At 39.0% G+C, this 24,098-nt stretch overlaps 1 protein-coding gene across 1 annotated transcript; it reads right to left on the bottom strand.

Moving 5' to 3' along the window:
- Positions 1–6,495: 6,495 nt before the first annotated feature.
- On the bottom strand, positions 6,496–17,868 carry LOC140329667 (vomeronasal type-2 receptor 26-like). The gene is made up of 7 exons (XM_072410059.1): positions 17,614–17,868; positions 16,597–17,382; positions 15,411–15,632; positions 13,003–13,126; positions 10,369–11,237; positions 9,626–9,639; positions 6,496–6,571 (listed from the first exon to the last, which is right to left on the bottom strand). The coding sequence occupies exons 1-7, from the start codon at positions 17,866–17,868 to the stop codon at positions 6,496–6,498; spliced, it is 2,346 nt and encodes a 781-aa protein (XP_072266160.1).
- Positions 17,869–24,098: the final 6,230 nt, after the last annotated feature.

Below are 24,098 nucleotides of genomic sequence, written 5' to 3'. Positions count from 1 at the left end.
CACTGTGGTCCACCTCCCATACCATCCAAGGCATGGACTTTTAAGAAGCGATCAAGCTGTGTGAAGTCGTGTGTGGAGTGGTCGTTTGAGGCAAGGGAGTTTTTTTCTTCTGCGATGGAGACCCCTGGACCTCGTATCATTAGCCCTGGCCCCCTGGAGCGGAGGGTCAAGAATTCTTTGAAGAATATGGTGGAGTCCGAGTTTTCTGAGAAATTTGATTTGAGATACATGGTCCGGAATGTGCTGTTGGGAGCGCTGCTGGCAAAGAAGGAAGACATCCTGTGCTGCAAAGATAATCGAAAAGATGAGTATTTTCTGACTTTTTTTGAATACTTACCATATACAAAATTCTTGAGTGCATTAAGGCGAAATTTACAGAAAGCAGATTGATATGGGCTTCGTTTCATGCCCCTTATGGATCCTGAGGAGGTGGTGATTACTGTTCATATGTTTAACCCATTCTTTCCTCACACTGATGTTACCCTGTTTCTGAAAAGATATTGTGAAAAAGTGCACTTCATAGGCAAAATCTTTAATGCTGAAGGGTTGTGGAGTGGCAAATACAAATATCGGGTCAAGCTGCGCCCCTGCTCTGAGTCCTTGGATGGGGTGAAACACCTGCCCCAATATTTTTTTCTGTGGAGAGACAAGGGAGTGCTTTTTTACAATGGAATGCCTAAATATTGTGTGAAATTTGGTCAGTTTAGACACAGCAAGGAGGAGTGTACAGTGGGCATCAATTGCTGCAGAAGGTGTGGGGTTACTGGCCATCTGGCAAAAGATTGCCCTAAAGGGAAGGAATGCAATTGTTGTGGAGAGACTGGTCATATGTTCTGGAATTGTCCAGTGCGAAAGAAATCCTATGCTGAAGCTGCAAAGGAAAAGGAGGAGGATACTGATGAACAATTGAGTTGGGATTCTGCTAGTGTTGAGACTGTGATTGCTGCTACAGGGCAGGATGGTCAGCAGCCATTACCTCTGGCTGTAGAAATAACTGAGGTTCCTGAAACCCCAAGACCATCTGCTGAAGGGGGTGGGGATGTCACATCCAATAGTAGTGTGGAAGACAAGCCGGCAGCTGTGGAAAGGGTTGAGGGCCCCAATAAAGTTGAAACAGTGTTACATGACATGACTGCCAATGCTGAAGAGAAGAGTGATGCTGGAAAGATGGGTGGGTTTAAACAAATTGATTCCAAAAGGAATAATAAGAAGAAGAGAAAGTCAGGGCCTGCCTCAGACGGTGAAGCTGAAGATGAAATGGATGTATCGGAGTTAGCTGGAGTAGTGAGACAAGCGGAGAGCAGTATGGTGGGACCGAAATTATCTTATGGGGCAAATCCGGGTGATTACTTTAATGCTTTGAAATTATTGGACAGTGATGTTCCCTCTCCATGACGTGCATGCCTGCGGATTTGCTCCTTGAATGTGAGGAGCCTAAAATCAGCAGTTAGGAGAGCAACAATTTTGGATTTTTTTGTTTACCACTGACTGTGATGTGCTCTGCATTCAGGAATGTGGGATTGACTACCATCCTAATTATAATTTTTTGACAAAAGAATGGATTTATGGTCACTTCCTTTGGTTGGGAGACAATGATAACAAAGCCACTGGGGTGGGCATTCTTTTCAAAGGGGGAACTTTGAACTTATTATCCTTCCAAGACTTAATACCTGGCAGAGCATTATTGGCCACTTTGGAGTTTGGTGGCAAATCACTCAGGATTCTTAATGTTTATGCCCCTGTGAAGAAACAGGAGCGTGCATTTTTTTTGGAATCGGTTAAAGTTTTTGTTCCCGGATCAGAACCAATAATAGTAATTGGGGACTTTAATTGTGTAGTGAAGGGAGAGTCTAGAGACTCTACAAATAAGTTGCATGACAAAACCTCAAAATTATTATATGATTTCATAAGCGACTGCCATTTGAAAGATGGGTGGCGGCAAGTGGGGGGTGGGGATCCTGGTTACACCTGGGCAAATAGTGGTTGTCGATCGAGAATTGATTATTTACTCGTGGCAGATGAGCTAGAGATGGAAAACATGTTGCTGGAATAATAAGAGGAATTTTTGAGGAAATATACCGAAATAAAACGCAAACAATGTATGTTTAATTTGGGATTGGTGGGACATGCTGAAAATAGAATTAAATTTTTTTTTCATGTCTCTTGGCAAACGGGAAGGATTGAGACGAAAGAGAGTTTATAAGGTTTTAAATATGAGAGTCCAAGCGCTTCTATCACTAAAACAATGTGGAGTGACGGTGGAGAGTAAACTGGCTAAAGCAAAACAAGACCTGACTAAGGCTATTGTGGAAAAAGGTAAATCAATCATCAACAGAACCAAGGTGGAAAGGCTAGAACATGATGAAAAATGTTCCAGATTTTTTTTCAAAAAGGGTCTGGCGTGCAAGCAATCTATAAAAAAGTTACACGGATGCACTGGAAAGCAGGAAATGATTCATGCAATGGAAGAATATTATAAAAAGCTCTTTGATGTGAAAAAGATTGATTTCAGCGTGATGAGGGATCATTTAGATTTGTTGGACAACCCCCTCTGCGACGCAGATAGAGAGTCCTTAGAACAAGACATTACAGAGGATGAAGTTTTATTGGCCTTAAAAAAATGTCCTAAACACAAAACACCTGGGCAAGATGGTCTACCTGTGGACCTCTATCAGAAATTTTGGGATGTGATGGAGGATTTTTTGGCGGTACTATCTGAAGTTTTCACGGATGGGCAAATGCCTAAGTCATGGGAAAAGGGAGTGGTGACCCTGTTACCGAAGAAAGGAGACTTAGAAAAGTTGGATAATTGGAGGCCTATCACGCTGCTGAATTCTGACTACAAAGTATATGCCAAAGTTATAGTAAACAGATTGAAGAAGATCCTGGGGAAACTAATACACCCAGATCAAGTTTGTGGAATCCCAGGAAAGAGTATCCATGATCATCTAAATCTCATAAAGGATGTGATTTGGTGGCAGTCTAGCAGAGGACAAAACCTAGCCTTAGTTTCATTGGATTTTCAAAAAGCCTATGATCGTGTGTCCCATGTCTGGTTGTGGGCAGTTCTGCAGAAGATGGGCTTACCTGTTGGGATGATGCGAAGACTCCAGGGTATGTATGCAGGTGCAACGAGCAAAGTCTGTGTGAACGGCAATTTTACTATGGCAATACCATTATTGTCAGGAGTCAAACAGGGCTGCCCTTTATCACCAATTCTTTTTGTTTGCGCCCTGGAGCCGCTGTTACTAAGCTTAAAATCAGATAAAGTGATAAGAGGTATACCGTTGCCCGGCAGTGGTGGCAAGGAGGTAACAACCGTTGCATACATGGATGATGTCACCATTCTCTGCGAATCCAGCAGAGCGGTGCGAAGAGCAATTTGGAGGACGGAGCTGTTTTGCACAGGGACTGGATTCAGTCTCAATAGACAGAAATGCGGATGTCTACTTGTTGGAGAATGGAGACATAAGGAGGTATCTATCCCATCACAGAGAGAACCTTTGAAACTCTTGGGAGTGTTTTTTGATGAGGCCAATGATGGCAGAACCAGCTGGGAAACGTGTCAAAAAAACACAAAAGAAAGTGGATTTCTGGAATTTGAGAAAATTGTCATTTACTGGGAAAGTGTTGATCATCAAAAGTGTTCTTCTACCTATCATGACCTTTTTGAATCTAGTGTACCCCCCGAATGACAGACTTTTACGTAGACTAACCAGGATACTTTTTGTATTCCTATGGGGTTCAAAAGCGGAGAAATTGAACAGAACTGTCATGCAGAAACCTCTGGAGAAAGGAGGCAAAGGTGTTCCTGATTTGAAAGAGCACTTGTGGATCCTCTTTTTTGTGAATGTTTTGCGGAAAACACGGTCAGAGACTTGTGACTGGTCTTTTTTTCTGCAATATCTAGATGGTTATCGGTTCCAGAAGAGAGGCTGGATGGCCAGAAGGACAAATCGTCCATGGGTTTTGACTCCGCCTGCTCATTACATTATTATCGAGAAAATAATTGGGTTTTTTGGTTTGGAGAGGTATGATCTGGATATCCTGTTAGATCCACGGAAAATAAAACGTGCAAAGCAAGATGAAAAACTGCTCTGTAGGGTTCAAAATTATTCAGAGGATGTGTCTGCGGAAATTTGGAAGAAGGTAAATTCACATGCCTTATCAAATGAATTAAAAGACCTGTCATGGCAGATAGTCCATGATTGCGTTCCCACACGAGCTTTTCAATACGAGAGGAGGATGGGACGAAATCCGAGGTGCCCCAGAATAGGATGCGGCAATGCGGAAACGACCTTACATGTTTTTTGGAACTGTGCATTTGCTCAAAAAGTTTGGAAAATCTGCGGAGTAGTTTTAAAGGCTTTAACCGGAGCTAGGTAATTATCTCACGAAGTGATCTTATATGGCATGGGAGGCCCTGAAGAAAGTGAGCATGCGGAGGTGTTTTGGATTGCCGTCAACTGTATTAAGATGGCAATTTGGAAAAGCAGGAATATATGGATCTTTAAGCAGGATGAGCTGGAAGAGTCGGAAGTCTGTAAACTGGCAATAGCCGCCATGATTCCCTTTTATTTGAGAGATAAAAAGCGGAAGGGCAAGAAACGTGCGCAAAGTTTGTGGAATATTCCCATGTGGAATATTCTCCTTGATGTTGAATGAGACCTGCCACTGAGTTTTGGGATAGACTGTCGGAGAGAGGTAGCTTGATTTTGTCTAGTTTTTAGTGTTTATGTTTCTGTTTTTTGCTGAGGTGCTCACTCTGTTGGTTAAATAAAAACTATTTTAAATTAAATTTTTATGATGATGAAGCAAGTTTGCCCTTTGCCTGAGCTGAGGGTTTTGACTTGGTTTTCTTAATAAAAATAAAAATAAAAATAAAAAAAAATTTAGTTTTGTAAGAGCTTCTCGGCCTTTTGGCTAAGATCAAGTTTACTTGTTTCTTGGTCAGGAGTGCTAGTTAGTAGGTGGACGGCTGCCTCGGCCTTGAGGGGTTCCTGCGGGTTCCCCTCATGCTGCTATTGGGGTAAGCATCCACTGAACACGTGAGTTGCGATCACCTTGCTAATTTACCAGTGGAGGCTGAAGGGCGGAGAGTGTTTTCCATATGCAAAATAAGGTGAACATAACTTCTGTTATGGAGGAGCCTTGGGGCGAGAGAGGAGACTGTGTGCCTCCATATGCACGAGTTCCAAATGCAGTGGGGTTTTCATTTTGTGATGAGAAGGATGGATTTCTGCTGAGATTTCTTGTGGATCAAATTTTAGGTGAGATGGCGGATGTACAGAAGGCGGAAGTTGTGGTTATCTACGACAGTCTTAAGAAGAGGATTTTTGACGTGGTCTTTGCCTCTGAAGGTATTTACCAGGACTTTTTGGCGGTAATAGAAAAGAAGAAAGATGACCCCAGGTTGGTTGGTGTGAAGCTTATACCTCATTTTGATAAGGATGTAATTTTAGTTGTTAGGATGTTTTCTCCCTTTGTACCAGTAGGCGAAATAGTGACTTTTTTGAAAAGATTTTGTTCTGGAGGAAGAATCTTGGGAAAATTAATGAATGAGTGTGGAATTTGGACTGGCAAGTGGAGGTTTGGGGTCCAGTTTATTGATGATGTAAGGCCACCAGCGCGTTTCCGACTTGGGAAAGTAAACGGAGAACTGTTTTTTGCGGGTATGCTATCCTTCTGCAGGAAATGCAGGAGGTATGGCCAGGAGCAAACAGTTTGCAAGGCTACGGTCTGCATGGTGTGTGGGGCACTTGATCATACGAGTGTGGCATGCACTGAACGCAGAAAGTGTTACTTGTGTGGAGAAGAGGGACATTTATATATGTTCTGTCCATATCGGAGGAAGGAAGTTGGTAGGCTGGAAAAAGAGGAGGAAATGGTTGTGGAGGAAAAGAAGGAGGAAGAAGTGAGTATGGAGGTTGAGAAGGAACAACCTGTGTCTAAGAAATTGGAAAGTGGACCCCAAAGGAAAAGACAAAAAGAAGAGATGAGTGGAAAAAGTGTGACTGGGAAAAAGGGAGTTTTGGTGGAGGGAAAGGCTGATGAAGAAAGTGAAGAAGAAGAAGAGGTAAGTGAGGTGGAGGAAGGAATAGGTATAAATACCAAGAGAAAGCAGCCTGAACCAATGAAACCTGTGATTGACCCTCGGGTGAAAATGCGAGAAGGAAGAGAGAAAATTCAAAAGATGAAGACGCAAGAAGCTGTGGTAAAGAAAGGAGGGAGTGGAGAACAAGGTCAAGGACAAAGTAGTGACCAACCTGGGGTATCTGGAAAAAAAATGGAAGGAGAGCAAAGACCAGGAATACAAAAAGAAAGAGACATTTTGGAAAAAAATGCGTTGTCTTTAGTTTGTGGAGTTCGGGTAAAGGAAATTGAATTAAGGGATCCGAAAGGGGAAGAAAAAGCAAGGAGGATAATATGGGAGGGGGGGTACCGAGTAAAATGGAACTTGATTGGTTAGGTGAAGTTTTAAAAAAAAGATACTCTTCATGGAGCTATGGTTATATGCAGGATTGGCAAAATGATGTTAAGGATGTGACTAGGAGAAAGAGGGGAATTTTGACTAAGTTTTTTGGAATACCGGAATGGTTAGATAGGGCTTTTCATTCATATAAAGCGGAAGAAGATTATGTTTGGGTTATGATTTTGATGTTTTGTGTACAGGAAAAGGCATCTAAAGAAAGGATAAGGGAGTTTTTCAAAACAAATTTTTGTGAAGAGAAAGAGTAAGTTTTTTTTGTCATGTATATAATGTTTGTAAAAAAAATATCGTTTTGAAAGAAGAAAGTAATTTGGTTTATTTCATTTTTGTAAAAAATATAAATGTATTGTATTTGTTTTTTCATTGTTTTATAAAAAAAACGTTTTTATCATGATGAGGAAAAGTATAAGTTCTGGGAGGCCAAGAACTTAAAGACGATTCTTCTGAATAAAAATGTAAAAAAAAAAATTTAGTTTTGTAAGAGCTCAATAAAGCTTCGGGCCTGGAAGAGCTCTTAGGGATGGTTTCAGACTGGTTCAAAGTGTGGATGAACAATCTGTTCGGGTGGTTTGCGGCACAAAACCGCAGTATGGAGGGATGCATGTATTTATTTGCGAGTGTGTTGTGGGGGATTGTAATGTAGTGTTATGCGCTGCGTCACAATTCCATGTATGTATTAACCCTGATTGTATTGTTTTAGAAGCATGTGATTAATAAAGCAATTTATTCAATCAAAAAAAAAATGATACTCATCTAGTTTGGATTTTGGGGACTGGACAATATAAGGTGAGGTTATTTTGAGAGCATCAAGTAATGATAAGAACTAATCAATTTTTGTTTGGGTGAGTGGGTGGGGGGGTGTGGTTTTGTTTGGGTTCATCTATCTAAAATACCCGTAAACACCTAAAAACCATGTTGGACAGTTTCTCTTTTTATGGAGATAAAATATGTCAAAAGAGCAAACTGATTAGCATTGAGAACAAAATCATTCAAGACAAATGCAACACATTCTAATTGTGCATCTAATAACATATCTACCTTTAGGTTTTATAAGTAAGAAAGTTGTTCCTAAATTCCTGGAATAAATATACTTAGAAATTGCCTTTTGCATTTATTTATCATTATGGTATAACATGAGGGGTAATATTTTGCTGCAAAATTAAAGAAATCAGGTTTTTAGTGAGAATAACATTTGCTCTTAAGTCTAGAAATTTTGTTTTTAGGGAAGGTATCTCCAATGGGACTTCAAACGTTTTAATCATGATCTAAGGTAGGGTTTTAAAAATACCATAGGTAGCTTTAAAAACGCTTTAATCATGATATGGATTGGGGGGAACTCATAGAAGTAATAGCTATACAAGAACATTTAAGGCAGTGTAGTACACTAAGACCAACTTAGACTAAAACAAAAAGATAAAACAAATAAAAATAGACTAAACACCTATAGGAACAAACAGTTCAATAATCATAAAAATGCCAAAAGGAGAACCAATATAGCCACAATGTCATAATCATAAATAATGAACCATGTTGAATAAGCTGAATTAAATAGTGTTCCTCTGCGTGTTTCACTTAAGAAATGATAAATTATTGAAGTGTTTTTTTGTACCAAGTTATGTTTATTCAAAGTAGGAATGTGGTACCTCTGAGATCAAAATCCTATGAGTATACATAGTTTAAAAAAAGAATAAAATGGGTATAATATTAACTTCAAGTAACCTAAATATTTCTGGGTTTACACCACACTAATTGATATGGTGGTCTAGCTAAACACCAAACAGTGGGACTTTAACCAGCAATGGGAAAGTGTCCCCGAGATCAGCGATATAAAAATGAGTCTAAATGGGATTGTGAACTTTTATATTTTCTAAGACCCAGACACTAAAGACCTGTTCAGGTGTCCAATGCTTATCAGATATTGTTGCTGGAAATCTTTCATAATCATTTACAGTGACTGATGCATGAACAAGCTCTGTATAAACAGAACAATTCTGTTCTATGGAGAAGGGAGAAGGAAAATGTACAACAATTGATCCCAACCAGTCGTTCATCAATCTGTTCTGTCGAGTTAGAGTCATATTTTCCTCATCCCTTTACGCGCTTCACCCTTTCTTTTTTTTACCTTTCCATTTTCCAGATTCTTGTATGTGTCTTATAATACAAATTTTTTAAATTTGCTACTAGTGCTGCAGTTAATTATGTACAAGCGACTTACCACATGTTTATCTTTTATCTTGTCCAGTAGGGAAAATACATAGTGTAAGCAAGCTCTGCAGAATTAACCCCCCCTAGCGGTATTACCGAGTCAAGGGAGGTTAGGAAAACGGCAGCATTGTTTTGTGGGCTGATAACACACATTGTAGCAGATATATAACACAAGAAAATGTACACAGATTTGCAAAGATGTTCTGATTTTTTTTATTTTGTCAAGACATACAGTTTTGATTAATAATAAAACAATACATTTATACCATATATTATGGTGATGGGTGGATCCATGCAACTCCTTCCTTTAAACCTAAATCCATAGTATATCACATACTATACTGCCTGGTTCGTTACTCTTAGTTCTAGAGGATTCTTAATATTCATAAAGACAATTTTAAATGCTAATAAAATCACATTTTATTCTGAAATATGATATTATATACATGCATATTGAATGTATTACAAGTACAGATTAGAGGTGAGTGCAACAGAAAAAAGCAGAGTAGGATCAAATCTGGTAAATGGCAAGAAAACTGATATTTAATTCAAACTTTTTATACATTTTAATTCAAAAATTTTACAAATTTTTATGTTTTTTGTTTATTTATGATGAAAAAATAGTAGTAATAGTTTCCTTTCATCCAATCTTGGAATCCTTACAATTCTGTAGCTAGAATCCATTTTTCTTTTCTGCTTACCGATAAGGGCATATTCTGGTATTTTACTGTGTTAAGGCTCCAGCACACCTGGCAATAGCTAAGAATTGTGACAGGCTGTAATTTCAAGGTGTGTTTTCTGGTGTTTATACACACTTATAAAGGTATTTAAAAGTGGCTGCAAAAGCCTAGCAAAGCAGGGAATATATTCTTGCCTTAAAAAAATCCTTAAAAACATGTGCAAAAGTGACTGTTAGGCAAGGGAAATCACAGAAATTTGTTTGTTTTACACAGGCAATTTTTTCCCCATTGTTGCGGAAGAATTAGTCAGTATTTTCATATTTTGTCTGTTAACAAAGTGAAATCAGATAAATGTTTTTATTTATTTTACATGTAATATATATTCTTTGTTCTTTATTATTAAGATTTTTATGTTATTCTTATTAAAGAAATATTGGCCTATTAGGACTTATTTTATGTATTTATTTTTAAATCCTAACTCTCCCTACAGTTTTGCTCATGCTAAAAAAAACCCCAGATGAAGCCTATTGGCAAGTTCAGACCTGCAGGGGGAGCAAGCAGTCCTGCTATTCTCCCAGTGACTTGCACCTTACCAGCCATTTGGGTGCCCACAACTCAGTGCTAGTTCTTAAGGAGACAGCATTTGCAGATTTCACAGTGATTGGCCCTCATTTATTTACTCTTTGGCTGCCGCACTTAGATGCTACATGTAGTGTCTCCTCTGAGGCAGTGGTAAACTGGCATGAGAAAGTAGTAATGAACCTCAAAGCCTGTATAAACATTGCTAAAGAAAGAAAGTTTTCTTATTTTTCCCTTTATGTCTATTTATGTCAGTTATGTTATTTTTGTATTTTTATTTTTTTTTCCTACAAAATATTTACCAAAGATCTCAGGCCAAGCATTTTTTATTTGCTAAAAATGATATCCACATTTTAAATTATTCATTTTTTATATTTACTTAAGTGCTTTTCTTTGAGTTACAGTTGGCCTCACATTCAGCTCTGGTTTCATTAGAATGAAATAAAATTTGGGAATGAAGATGCAGCCCAGGAGTCCAGAACTGGAGGACAAGATGGCAAACACCTCCACAGCCACTGTGTTCTTCCCTTTGGTGCTAAGGTAGGCTGGGATGAAGGAGATCCAAACACTGCAGAAGACCAGCATGCTAAATGTAATGTACTGAGCTTCATTGAATGTGTCTGGAAGTTTCCTGGCTAAAAATGCTACAATAAAGCTGAAGACAGCCAGGCATCCTATATAGCAAATCACAATGTAGAAAGCAGTGACAGAGCCTTCATTACACTGTAATATTATCTTTCCCACCTCTACCTCAGTTTTATACCCTGGGAATGGTGGGGAAATCACCAACCAGGTAACGCAGATCACAAGCTGCATAAAAAAACAACTAATCAGGATGAAAACTGAAAATTGTTTTTTCATCCATTTGTTTAGTTTGCTGATAGGTTTTGTAACTCTAAAAGCCAAAACAACGGTAAATGTTTTAGCCAGTACTGATGAAACTGCAACAGAAAAAGTTGTCTCAAAAACAGCTTGTCGGAGAAGACAGGAAATCTTAGTGGGATGTCCGATGAACAGCAGAGGACAGAGAAATGTCAGGATCAGTGAGATGAGAAGGATGAAGCTGAGGGACCGATTATTGGCTTTTACTATTGGAGTGTCTTTGTGTTTCACAAATATCCCAAACATGATAACAGCTCCAAAACACAATAACAAAACCTTAAACACAAGACACATTCCCAAAGTATCTCCATAGGACAGGAATTCAATCGTTCTATGTATACAGGTGTCTCTTTTCTCGTTGGGCCGGTGATCTTCTGAACACTTATTACACCTTTCCATGTCTAAAAATTAAAAAATAAAGTTATTGTGTTAGGGCACAGTTTCAAGAGGCATAAAATATAATATACAGAAATTGTTATAATTTTAGAAACCACAAAAAATGATTAGAAAAGACTACAAGTTATAGTTTTAAATCTGATATTGTATCATACATATGATTTTTCGTATCATTTAATTGATAGAGACGTTATTGAATCACAACATAGAACTATAAGATCTTTGTTAATCCCACCTATGCTTCAGATTTCTGAATTTAGATTTTAAATTTGTCCAGCAAGAAACGTATTTATTAAATAGGGCAAATTTAAAAAGAAATCTTTGCCCAAATGTTCAGCAGGTGAAAATTCACCCGTTAAGAAAGTTGTATTCTTTTTATTTAAAACCAATCATTCCCTGGGAAAATCTTGTTAGAATAAATCTTGTCAAATCCATTAGCCATTAAATCTGAAACGTACAGCTATGTTTTTTACCCTTCTTGTGGTCAAATCTGAGAAAAAATACTTAAACTGAACATAGGCAAACCAGTGCCAAGAGCTTTTCATATATTTTAAAGCATCCCTCAAAAATAAAAACATGCCTTTTTTCTGCAGATGACAGTCAGAGAGAGAATATATATTTTTTTCCTTATATAGCAATTTGCATGTACAAATTTAACAATACAGCAAATGTATCTATTTTTATTAAAGTCTGGAACCACCAACCAACATTTTTTTTTAAAAGGGTGGAAACCTTGTTTTTTTGGACTAGATATTAAAACTAAACCTATTTCCTAGGCATGAAACTTGAAGGCTGGTTAGGAAATGGGTTGAGCATTTGAGGCTGATTCATCATATCTGACTTTTTTCTGCCCATATTATATACTGTATATAGCCTAGATTTCCAAAAAAAAAGAGAAAAGCAAACAGTGTGTCCTCTGCATCCCCTTCCAGATCATACAGATCATACAAGTTCCTCACCAGTCCCAAACAGTGAAAAGGTTCATATATAGAGGAGGGGAGTCTCAGCCTCAGAACTTGATCCCAGCTTTGTGGTAGTCTCTGGCCTGGAAGTCTAATTTGGAACCCCCCTTTAATAGGAGGGTCCCCAGGTATTCACCTCCTCATTCTAATAAGATCTCCCAAATGGTCAAACGAAAATCATTATTAATTTATTATTTCTTTTACACCACGTACTCAGAAACTGGACAGAGTTCCCATAATTTTTAGGTGGGGGATGCAAGTGTTGGATGGATAGCTGTGTTTTGTGTTTATGTCTAGGATTAGCTCCTTCTAATAGTATTTAAGGGATTCTGAGTACTCCTGTACTGATTCTCTGGGGTGAAAGTAATATATAGGTCAGCCCTTGCTAACTAGGGGGCTCAAGATTCCACTTCCAGTTACCCACCCAAAGAGCCCCACAATTTTGTGGTTAAGTTGTGGAGCTCGGGTTCCTCCCTTATGGCAACAGTTTTACATGGCCTGTTGTAAATGGGAACAAAGAGTGTCAATCTTAGTGCATGTGTGAGATCAGTACATTTTTTTCCATAAAACAAAAAGCAGTAACAACCCGAAGCCTTCTGGAATACGTGAAGTATGGATCCCAGGGGGCTCTCCGCTACCATACAATCTTTACAGCTGCAGTGGTAGAAAAAAGATCATTTTTACTTTATATAAAAGGGTTATCTACCCTTTCATATAAAGTAAAAATTTTGGTGATAGGTTGGCTTTAAGAGAAAAAAATACATATGCAAGCATGAGGAAGAAAGACAATAGTAATAGTAATACCAACCCGTTTTATTGGTGATCTCATTCTCTGGGCAGGGCACACAGTGGTGACAGCAGGGTTGTGCTCCTTCATGTTGAAGCTTTTGGTATCCGGGGTAGCAACTCTCAGAGCACAGAAATTGTGGTGTCTGAAGACAAATAATAGTTTTCAAGTTATAGTATTATATTTTAGTACGCATATGACAAGATTGTAAGTAAGAAAGTCATTAGAGGATGGAATAGAGGGGTGTATTTTTCTATGAAATCAGAAGGTTAGATGGGACAAGAACTTTGGAGGAACTTGAAAACACAGCAGAGGAGCTTGAAGTTAATCCTGAGGTGAAATGAAAGCCAGTGTAGAGAATTCCAAAAAGATGCAGTAGAAGAGAAGTGGTGATAAGGTTGAATAGGTTTGGCTGCAACATTCATAATAGATTGTAAGAGAGGGAGTCGGGATAATTGATTACAAAAGAGGAAGATGTTACAGTAGTCCGGACGAGAGATGATCGAAGCGTGTACAAGGAGTTTTGTGGTCTCTGGGGACAGGTAGGAAGATTTTGGAGATGTAACTCAGGTGACCGTGACAGGATCTGGAAATGTTTTCAATATGAGAGGTGAAAAAGAGGACAGAATCTAAGGCCAAGATAAGGTGCCTAAGGAGAGGTTAGAATAGCAGTTATTAGCAATTAGAATTTTGTCGGGGGGAAATTTGGAATGTGATGGGGGGGCGGGGCATGGAAAAGTTCTGTTTTCAGGTTGAGTTCCAAAAACTTTTCAGCCATGCATGAGATGACCGACAGGCAGCAAGAAACCTTATCAAAGTCCGAGGGAGACAAGTCAGGGTTGGAGAGATTCTAGTATCACCTGCATACAGATGGTACTATAAACTAAAGAACGATATGCGTTTGCCAAGTGAGGAGGTATACAGAGACTAAGGACTGACCCTTGGGGAACACCAACAGGTAGGAGAGGAGGAATTACCATTGAAAGAAATTTGAAAGAAGTGGTCAGACAGATAGGAAGCAAACCAGGAGAGAGCAGTGTCACTAATACCAATGAAGTTCAAGTTTTAGATTAAAAGGAGGTGATCAATGGTGTCAAAAGCAAAGAAGGGATTTAGGAGAAGGTGAAGGGAAAAAATGCCTTGTGACTTAGCTCTGAGGAGGTCATTGGCCACATAAGTAAGAGCTGTGAAATGGGTAGGATAGAAGCCAGATTGCACCAGGTAAATAGTTAGTGTTCAGATAGTCAGTGCATCTTTTATAGACAGGGCGCTCAAAAAGTTTGCAGGCAAATGGGAAAAGGGAGTTAGAAAGTAGGGAGGGGTCCAGTGAGGGTTTTTTTCAGAGACAGGGAGAACAATAGCATGTTTGAAGGCAGAGGCCTTGAAGAGACCAGTAAAAAGGGAGAGGTTGAAAAGTTTGGTTAGTGTGGGGGCCAGGGTTGAGGAGTAAGCATGGAGAAGATCATAGGGGTTTGGGCCAGGTGGAAAGGTAATAGATGGAGATAATATGAGAGGAGAGGAGATATAAAGTAATGTAACAGAGCTGAAGGTGGTCAGTGATAATTTACAGATGGAAGGGGTGGATATGGTAGGTGCGGTATAGTGAGCAGAGACATCATGTGTAATTTTCAGGATTTTATAATTAAAGTAGTTGTCTATGTCTTGAGCAGAGAAGGTAGTTGTACAGGGAGCAGGTGAGGGGTTTAGGAGGGAGTCAATAGTTAAGAAGAGGCTGCATGGATTGGAAGCTTGAGAAAATATCACATTGGAGAAATAATTTTGCTTGGCAGTAGTGAGTGCAGTATTAAGGTCTTGTAGTCTGGCGTTGTAGTCTATGAAGTCAGCGCTAGGGCCAGATTTCCTCCACCTGCGTTCTGGTGCACAAGCAGTCTTATATTTAGTGTGATTGTTATGCCAAAGTCAGGGGTTAGGAGGACAGGGGGATTGGCAGGGGCCACTTCATAGGGACACAAAGATAAAGTGTGGTAAAGTGTGGGGATTAGTGATGTAAGGTTTTTAGAGATGAGGTTGTGGTTGAGGTTACGGATATCTCTCTGGCCCTGACCTGGCCTGAGAAAAGTGGGGACAAGAGACAATTAGAGAAGTTTAAAGACTTGAAGGAAAGAAGGTTGTGGTCAAAAAGGGGAAATGGGGAGATAGTAGGGTGTTGTAAGGTTGCAGAGTTTTGAAAATACCAGCTCTATTGTATGTCCGACGATGTATGTCCGATAGTGGGCCCTTTATGTTCTGTGTTAGTCCAAAGGAGGAGGTAATGGAGAGCAGTTTTGGCTGGGGAAGGGTGGTTTGGTCATCCACTGCAACATTAAAGCTCACATGATGTATGATGCCACCCAAATTAGGCTTAACATTCTTTTTTGCACTTTAAGTTTAAAAAAGGGTGTTTATAAGAAAATTCAATTTTTAGATACCTGAGGGAATTTTGGATTCCATTGAATTGAACTGTCATTAAGATGAAGTACCATTTGGCCCCCATGACCATAAAAATATCCAACTTTAATAATTGATAAGAGTTTATTAGGTGTAAATATGATGTTTAATAGATCAAATCTGGATGATACTTTTCCTTCATTAATCTGTATCTCCTCTCCTCCTTTGGTTGTAAAGAGTGCTGTCCTCAAATACCTGTTCATCTGAAAAGTTTAACAGATTTAGGTTCTTTTACACTGCAATTCTCCTATTCTTTCCACCCATTACTTCTAACATACAATATATATTTAATGCATACTTGTCGAAAAAACCACTAGGTGCAAACAAAAAAGCAAATTTTCCCATTAAGATTCAATGGGATTTGTCCAGTAGTTTTTTTTATTTAAATTAAAGCTAGAATATAGTTGGGAATAGACCTTTTTGGCTCCAAAATTTTTAAGTTAATTGCACTATAAAAAATTATTGTTTATGGAAAATATTATTGAACATATTATTGTCACCAAAATTGCAGGAGGAGTATTGATTCGGAGGCAGGGGGATCTGTGGAAAACCCTAAATCAATCTGAGCACTGCTTTCCCAATATCCTCAGCAAGGTCCCTCAGTCTATCTCACTGTAACCACCTACTGTCTTAGATTGTCTGATCTCAGACCAGGTCTTCTTGGACGTGTAAGATGGAAGTGCCATAGTATTACATGTTTTGCTTTGTCTCAGTAATATGATGTGTGTTAAGGAACAGAGTTTTGGTGAGCCATGGGGATGCGCATATAGTTTGCACTGGAACAGAAGCCTCTATTCCCTTTGTCATGGGATTAAAAGAGGAGTAACAGAAGGCTCCAAAGATGGATAGGAGGGTCCAAGCAGATGAGGAAGGAGAAATAGTGTAGAACTGCATTTTAGGTAGCAAATATTGAGAAAATTCTTGCTTTGGATTATTAGAAATAGCTATTCCAACTGAAGTAGATTAGAACATATTGTTTTAATGTTTTTTTGTGCATCACCTTTTGAATCAAGTGCAGATTTAGGATGCAGAGGTTGTGTTTTTACATGCAAGTGTTGTATGTATTATATGTGTTTATGGTCTGTGTTCATAGACCTGAAGTTGACGTTTACTTTGGGTTAATTATATTTCACATCCTGTAAAACTTTACAGACATTTCCCTTGTACCTGCCACAGCTCCCAACGTTGGATTCTAGTCTCAGTGATCTTCTCCTTTTTATATAGGAATGTATTGTGCAGGGCATATGCCAGCACATAAACTGCAGAGTACACACTGAAGGTATAGCAGAAATTTTCAACATCATAATAGGAGGGATCCATGGAACGAAAACTATAAGACTCTTTACAAGCTTCAAAATATGAGGTATTCACAAGGGATTCAGGCACACAAGAGAATTCTCCCTCCCAAACATTGAGTAGCATGGGGTTGTCAGGGTATTTCTCTGGGTTCATATCAAGAAGGTAATCCTTTAGCCCTGGAATTTTTCCACTGTGTAAATTCACCAGTAGAGAACCATTAAGAGCAATAAAAGGCTGACAGTTATTAAATATCTGGAAAGCTCCAATTAACACAAAGATTTTTTTTAAAGACAAAATGCCACTGATTACTTTGAAATGTTCAGCAGCCTCTCTGATACCATACAGTATTACAACATTGCAAGTTGATCGTGAAAGGCTGTAGGCATATTTATTATCCATACCAATTAAATGGTTAGTTAAAGTGACCACAAACTCAACACAGATTTCATTCTGTCTCAGTAGACCTTTCAGTTCTGTATTGATTGTCTGACTGTCCTCATCATCTGATAACACAATTCCGACCCAGTTCCAGCCAAAATGCTTCAGCAAGAGTATGATGGTTTGAACCTGATCCCTCTCATCAGGAACTGTGCGATAAAATGATGGAAACTGGAACTTATTATTGAAGCTTTCACCCATAGCACCGTAGCTGATCTGTAATGAAAAAAAATGTAAAAAGAGATTAAAACCAAAAGGATCTCTGGAGAAAAATACTCCTCTTACCCAAGTCACAGTCTCATTATCACTTGCTGGCAGATTGGCTTTAGATGATTAAAGTGTAACTGTTACTTTACGCTAAATAAGCAAAACCCTACTTCCCTTTATTGTCCAACTAATATAAATTGAAATTAGGTTCAAATTCCAGTTGGACTGAATTCTATTTACCTGTGGGTATTGATATATTCCGGTCAGTGCTGCTGATGCCAAAGATGAGGAAGTGGTCCTGTGACCTATAAATCCCACCACCATACCCTTCCTATGACAATTAAAGTTTAAAATTGGATACTCAAACCCAGATAATATGTCCAGCACACTTTGAATAGCTTCATATTCTCTGTTACATGTATCAAAAATCTGGAATCCCACTGTAATGTTTGGCAACAAGTCAGTTCTGTTGTTAATTTCCTCTATGACAAACATGAAAACCAGAAGATGTCTCAGATATCTGTAAGGGACACTAAAGACAGACAGTTATACAAAAATGTCCATAATGACATGTCTCCTCCTAGCTTCACCTTATTTATAAAAAATACTATGAGAAAGAGTGCAATAAAAGATATGATAATATGTTTTACGTATTACCAACATAATTCAATATACACTCAGAAAAAAACCTAACTCTCCTACCGGTAGTACCACCACTACCCTGACTAATCCTCTGTTTGAAGCTAAATACGGCACTAGCAAGGTTTTTATACTTGTATCTATACAACCTAATATTTAAAGGGGTTAGGTGCCTTTGTACTGATGGTTTTGATACAGATCCTTTTATTATCATAAGATAATAAAAATGATCAGTCTTGATTCATTATTGACTCTATCCCTTTTGCCTACATGCTAAACAGACGCATTAGGGCTTAGAGAGTTGGAGGCAACAGAGTTAGAAAGAATGAGGGGGATAGTCTGCCAACATCAGCTGTATAATGCAAAACAAAAACAAAAAAACACAGGAAGCTTTGGTGGATAAAGGAACACAGATAAAGGAAAAGGAGGAGGATGGTGTTATTCTAGTACAATGTTCCTCAACCAGGGTTCCTGCAGAGGTTGCTAGGGGTCCCTTAGGCAATTGGCTGTTTGTGATTCCCACGACAGTTTGACTGAAACTAATAACTAATTTTCTTGGCTATCTAAAGGGAGGCCCCTTTTCCAAAGGCCAGCAATGTAAAATGCATTCCTCCTACTGACCACCACACTAATGTACTGTAAGATGAGTATGTAGTTACTATAGAAGGGGTTCCTAGAATACCTGCAAGTTAGTTTAGGGGTTCCCACATATTAAGAAAGTAAAAAAAAATGGTCTAGAAAAATAGAAGTGGCTTTGCTAGAAACATTTCTTTTTTGTGAACCTGAGCATGGATGGGAATAGCAGCAATGAGACAAAGTTGTGCTGCCTAACACAAATCTGGGTTGTCAGGAGTAGGCAGTTTGACCCCCATGAACAATCCCATGTTGCTTACAAAATGACCTTTGTGTGCGTTGCTATCAATAACACTAATCATTACTTGGTGGTGAACCTCTTGGATCTGCCCTACAAGTCCACAATGCCAATGAAGGAAAAAATGCATCACTATAAGAAATTATTTTTCTGCTGGCTGCTACAGCTCCACCACCCATGGTAGACAAGCAGGAGACAACAGTAGCACTATTACTAATAAGGAAAATTAACTAACAGAACGATTGCACACACTTTTTTCAGGAAAGCAGCAGCTAGGCCTAGCCACAGTTAGCTCCAAATTGCAATGTTTGCTACTGATTGCTTGCTCCTACCACCCCTCTGGGGAAGTAAACTCATGAATGGCAGTATGTTCCGGACCCCTTACTTTTGATGAAGCATATGTTTACAAAAATAAAGTATCACACATTCTGGCCTGCTTTGTCCTCCACCCAATGGAACTGCTGATTCTGCTGCTGTCATTGCTTCTTTTGTTCTCCTAATACTACGGCACATCTGTACTCAAATAATTTGGATTACTTAAGGCTAATGTTTGGACATCCAGCAATCCCTAGGATCTTGGCATCGCTTCTGTCATCTACATCAAACCCATCACCATCTCATCCTACTTTATTACCACCCAAATTGAAAAAAGGGTTAATTAAAAGAAGTACCATAGGCCAAACTTTCAGTTAAAAAAAGACCCAATACAAGGATCTTCTTCCTTTCCTATTAGACCTAACTTTTTTAGGAAGGCTTCTTCAATGCTTTCTGCCTTTGATTCTAAGACCTGCTCATTTTTTATTACGAGGTCTTCCTAAGAACCTTATGATCCTCGTCAGATCTAAATACTATTTTTTTGGAAAAGGCCCCAAGGTATTCTGCATCTACTCTAAGGTCTGCTGAATTTGTGATATGATGACCTCCCTCAACCTCCTTCCTTATCCTGACCTTTCAGAGTTGTCATTGCTGCTACACAAACATGGTACCACTGTCCAAATAAAAGGTATATCCAAATACTGTATGCACAAGGACTATTGCTCTAATTTTTGGTTCCCAGGAAAGCTCTTTGTGCTTTGTGATTGGTTTGCCAAAATTAGGGTGCAACAAACTTGTTCATTAAACTTGTGAAATGTTTTTCCTCATCTTTTACATATAAGGACTGTATATGATGGTATGTGCTGGTACATTTAATAAATTCAAAATACTTACTCTACATATCTTTCCACTTGTTGTATTGCAAAAGGAACAGGAGATGATGAAAAAAGTTTGATTGTTTTAGACAAAAATATTTCTAAGATACCTCCAATAATCACATCTCCTTCTCTGGCATGATAATCGGGTCTTTTGTGGATCATCTCCAAATGACATGCTGGTCTTTTCATAGATTCTGCTTTATCTTCCATTGCAGGAAATGTTAGCATAAATAAAATATATTTTGATGTGTTTTTAAGCATTTTAGCTTGAAATGTTTGGTAAATGAATAGAGAAAGGGTCTAAAAAATGTGTTAATAATTTAATTTAGTATCTATATTAGTAATCTTACCACTGTGTTTAAAAATTATTGATTTTCTGGGGGCGAAGCTTCACACAGCAGTCCGGTCTCCACACTGCTCCGACTGGGACCTGCTTCTCAAGTGCCTGCAGTAGGATTTTTAGTGCATCAAGAGGTTCTTAAAGCAGTGGATTGTGCAGTCACAGATCCTATCTCCACTCCCATCATCTGTCATTCACAGCCTTCCTTCGCTGACTAAAGCTGAATAGATAGGATCCCCAGCATTTGTCAGTGAATTAAGAATCCGATCCTCAGATGTGGACGCAGTAGAGCCATTTTACCAGCAAACGGGGACACAAACATCCATCTTTGGAATCCTGCTCCTACTGGTTCGGCACCAAACCTCACCATTCTTCTTTAAAACTTTACCAGTACCAGTGCATCTACATATGTCACTCTGGATAAGCAAGCACCTGGTTGACCTGCAAGAAAAGGAGTCAGGTCTGGGCACATTAGGGTTAGAGTAGGAACTTTTACATTACAATTTCTGAAAAATAGAGTAACTATCCATTTCAACACTTTTATTATTATTAATTATTATATTATTATAATAAATTATTATATTATTATTTATATATTATTCTATTAAAGGGGCCTTTATTTTGGATGCCATTTCCTGAGACCAACAAGCTTTTTTTTGCACTAGGATTGATTTGAACATCAGTTAAGAGAACTCCTGCAGTGGCCTTTCTCATTTCCAATACTATCATTCTCAGTTAATTATTCTCTGTATCTACAATAATAAAGAGTACTATCCTTTATCTATAGATGCACATGGAGGACTGTTTACTTTATGAGTGGGATCTCTAGTCTTGTAATACAGGATCCAATCATACAGCAGGACTTTGGACTTTCTGATTGACGTCCTGCAGTGATGTGTGATTGTGTAAAACCTGTAGAGGAATCTCCCGATTTCACCGGCACTGCAAATAGGCGATAAACAAGCAGGGGGTTTTATTTGGTAGCTACTGTGTTTCCCCGAAAATAAGACAGGGTCTTTTATTTATTTTACGTCTGAAAATCGCATTAGGGCTTATTTTCAGGGGATGTCTTTTTTTTTAATTATTATTCACAATAATTAATCAAGTGTCTGAAAATATATTTGAATATTTAACATTTAATATGTCAAAACATCATGTGGCCAATGGAAGTATTAGAGTAATATAGTACAACAACTATTACAAAACCTGTAACCAATATTACAATGCTATAGAAAGATACCTCTGTGTTACTTGTGACTTGTCAAAATCACAGATTATTTCTTATATACAAGAAGTCATGACTAAGAATGGACAAAAATGATTCATGAAAAAAAGACAGCTTTATAACCAAACAAGTGCAACATAACAGGACAGGATGTGCTGACAATTAACATATGACTCGTAGAGTAACATGCAGACACAGAAACAGAACTTCCAAAGCTTTGTTGACCACAAACAGTAACCAATATAAATCTGAGTAAAAGCAAAGAAAAAAAATAAATCAATAAATAAATAAATGTGCATTGCTGCTAATAAATGAAATACTAGCAAAGACCCCTTGAAAAGAGAATCCACCAACCTCTTATTAGTTGTAGTGTCACACCAGAGTACCGTATGTTACTTAACCCTGTGATTTCTTCACCCCTTGCTTCAGTGCTTTAAAAATCTCCTGCTCCCTCTCTGCTCTTTCCTTCATCTTGGTATCCCTTGGTGTACCATGTGACCACACCCTCCAAAGAAGCCAATAGGGCTTACTTTCAGGGTAGGGCTTTTATTTCACCCTTGCATGATTAGCATGCTAGGGCTTACTTTCGGGATAGGTCTTACTTTCGGGGAAACACAGTATTTCTCCACTCACGAACACCAGGAACATGGAGTAGGTCCAAGCACCAGACTGTAAGGCCTAGGTCATTACCAGCATTCCCCAGACACCAGTCCCCCAATCTATAGCCAAAATCTTCACTTATAGTAGCCCCCCGTCTACCTCGAGAGACTGCTTGTGTCTCCCGACACTCGGTTGTCCCCAGGACTTGGTGCACAAGGGATAGTGTCTGGAGATAGGCCGGCAGTTGACCCGGAGCTCACATTGCACAATACAAAATGTACGGGAATCCAAAAACAAGCCAAGGTTAAAAACACTGGAGATTATTCCACCAAGTGAAGTACAAAAGCAAAGGCAATAAAATGAGTTAGGGTCATAAGCAGAGGTCGGCCTGGGCAGTGTTTAACGGATAGTCAGGAACAGGCACAGGTCAGTAACAGAGAAATACTCAAAAATCAATCCAACACAGGTAAGCCCAGCAGACACTAAAAGAGGCACATGTGACAGGGAACAGAGGGGCTATAAAGCCCCAGCAGCCAAGTACAGTATAGGATTGATTAGGAACCACTCAGCTAATCATCTGCTCCAATTCCCCTCAGCTGTGCTGCCTAGTGCAGATTATGCCGATGGAAAACCCCAGCTACAGGGATGCTGCAACCCTCAGGGCACTGATCCTTAAATGCCAGTACAGCCACCAAAGAAAATAGGCTGCGCGCCCCCTTGTGCAGTGGGGCTTTGCCTGGGATTGTAAGCCCAGAGAGCACCTCCTAACACAGACACTCTATGTCTAGGGTCTCCCATCCAGAAATGGACCCTACAGACCTCTCGCAGGAGAGGCCTGCTATTCCATCGCCATACTCATAAGGCTCAGGAAAGGACTCTTAAAGCCCAGTGAAACCTCCTGTTGGCCAAAAAGATGATTGCGGTAGAGATGAGTATTTAAAATCCATCCCCACTACACTGGACTTTTAATCATATCTCCAGTGTATCCAGAACTCTTTTTGTTTTGAGTTCAATAACCTACGGTCTGCATTGGAATCCAGAATTGAGGAAGTGGAACAGGTTACAGAAGACTTGTGTAGTCATTTACATCTTTATACCCAGACCCCCTAATGAACACTCAGCCTTTATTTACCAATTGTTTTATCAACAGGGCAACCTAGAAAAAAGAAGTAGTAGAAATTACATTAGGCTCTACTAGAGACTATTGAAGCTAAGGACCTCTATGATGCATCCAACTCAATATTTAATTACCTCAATATTTAATGACTCAATATTAGTGACCTGTACACCTTCTTGAGCACTTTTGAGCTACCTCAAGTTTCTCTACCAGATTGGCCAACGCATCCTGTTGCCTCCAGCAGCCTCTGAGTGGCAACCAGTACGAAAGCGATCCTCCAGAGAACCTGCAAGCAAACACCTCGAGACCCTACCTGTACTCTGCCTACATAGCTCATGCCTTTGTATTGTTTGAGGAGACCAGATGACTCCAAGGACATATACCTATGGTTTTAAATTTCAATTGCGGTGCTACTTTTTGATTTACTCAACACATCTATCTTTCTCCTTGACAGGATAATTACCTGGAGCATCTTTAGTTGTCTCCACTGATTCTTCGATTTAATTTGTACTCTTTTCTGTTATACAGCCCTGAGGGAAGATATGTGTTTCTTAAAGGCATCCTGGATAGTTGTTTGCTTACACTCACTGCTGTTTACCTACCTAGCACCAACCAGGTGACCTACATGGCACAGTTATTGAAAAAATTTGAAAATTTCAAAGAAGGTATTCTTGTTTTAGGAGGAGACCTTAATCTCACTCCAGACCATTCCCTAGATACCTCCCCCAGTGGAAAGGATA

This window comes from Pyxicephalus adspersus, chromosome 4 (genome assembly GCF_032062135.1).
Source record: "Pyxicephalus adspersus chromosome 4, UCB_Pads_2.0, whole genome shotgun sequence".
In the NCBI taxonomy this organism is placed as follows: domain Eukaryota; kingdom Metazoa; phylum Chordata; class Amphibia; order Anura; family Pyxicephalidae; genus Pyxicephalus; species Pyxicephalus adspersus.
The sequence above is the reverse complement of the archived record's forward strand: the minus strand, read 5'-3'. Positions and strand labels throughout refer to the sequence as shown.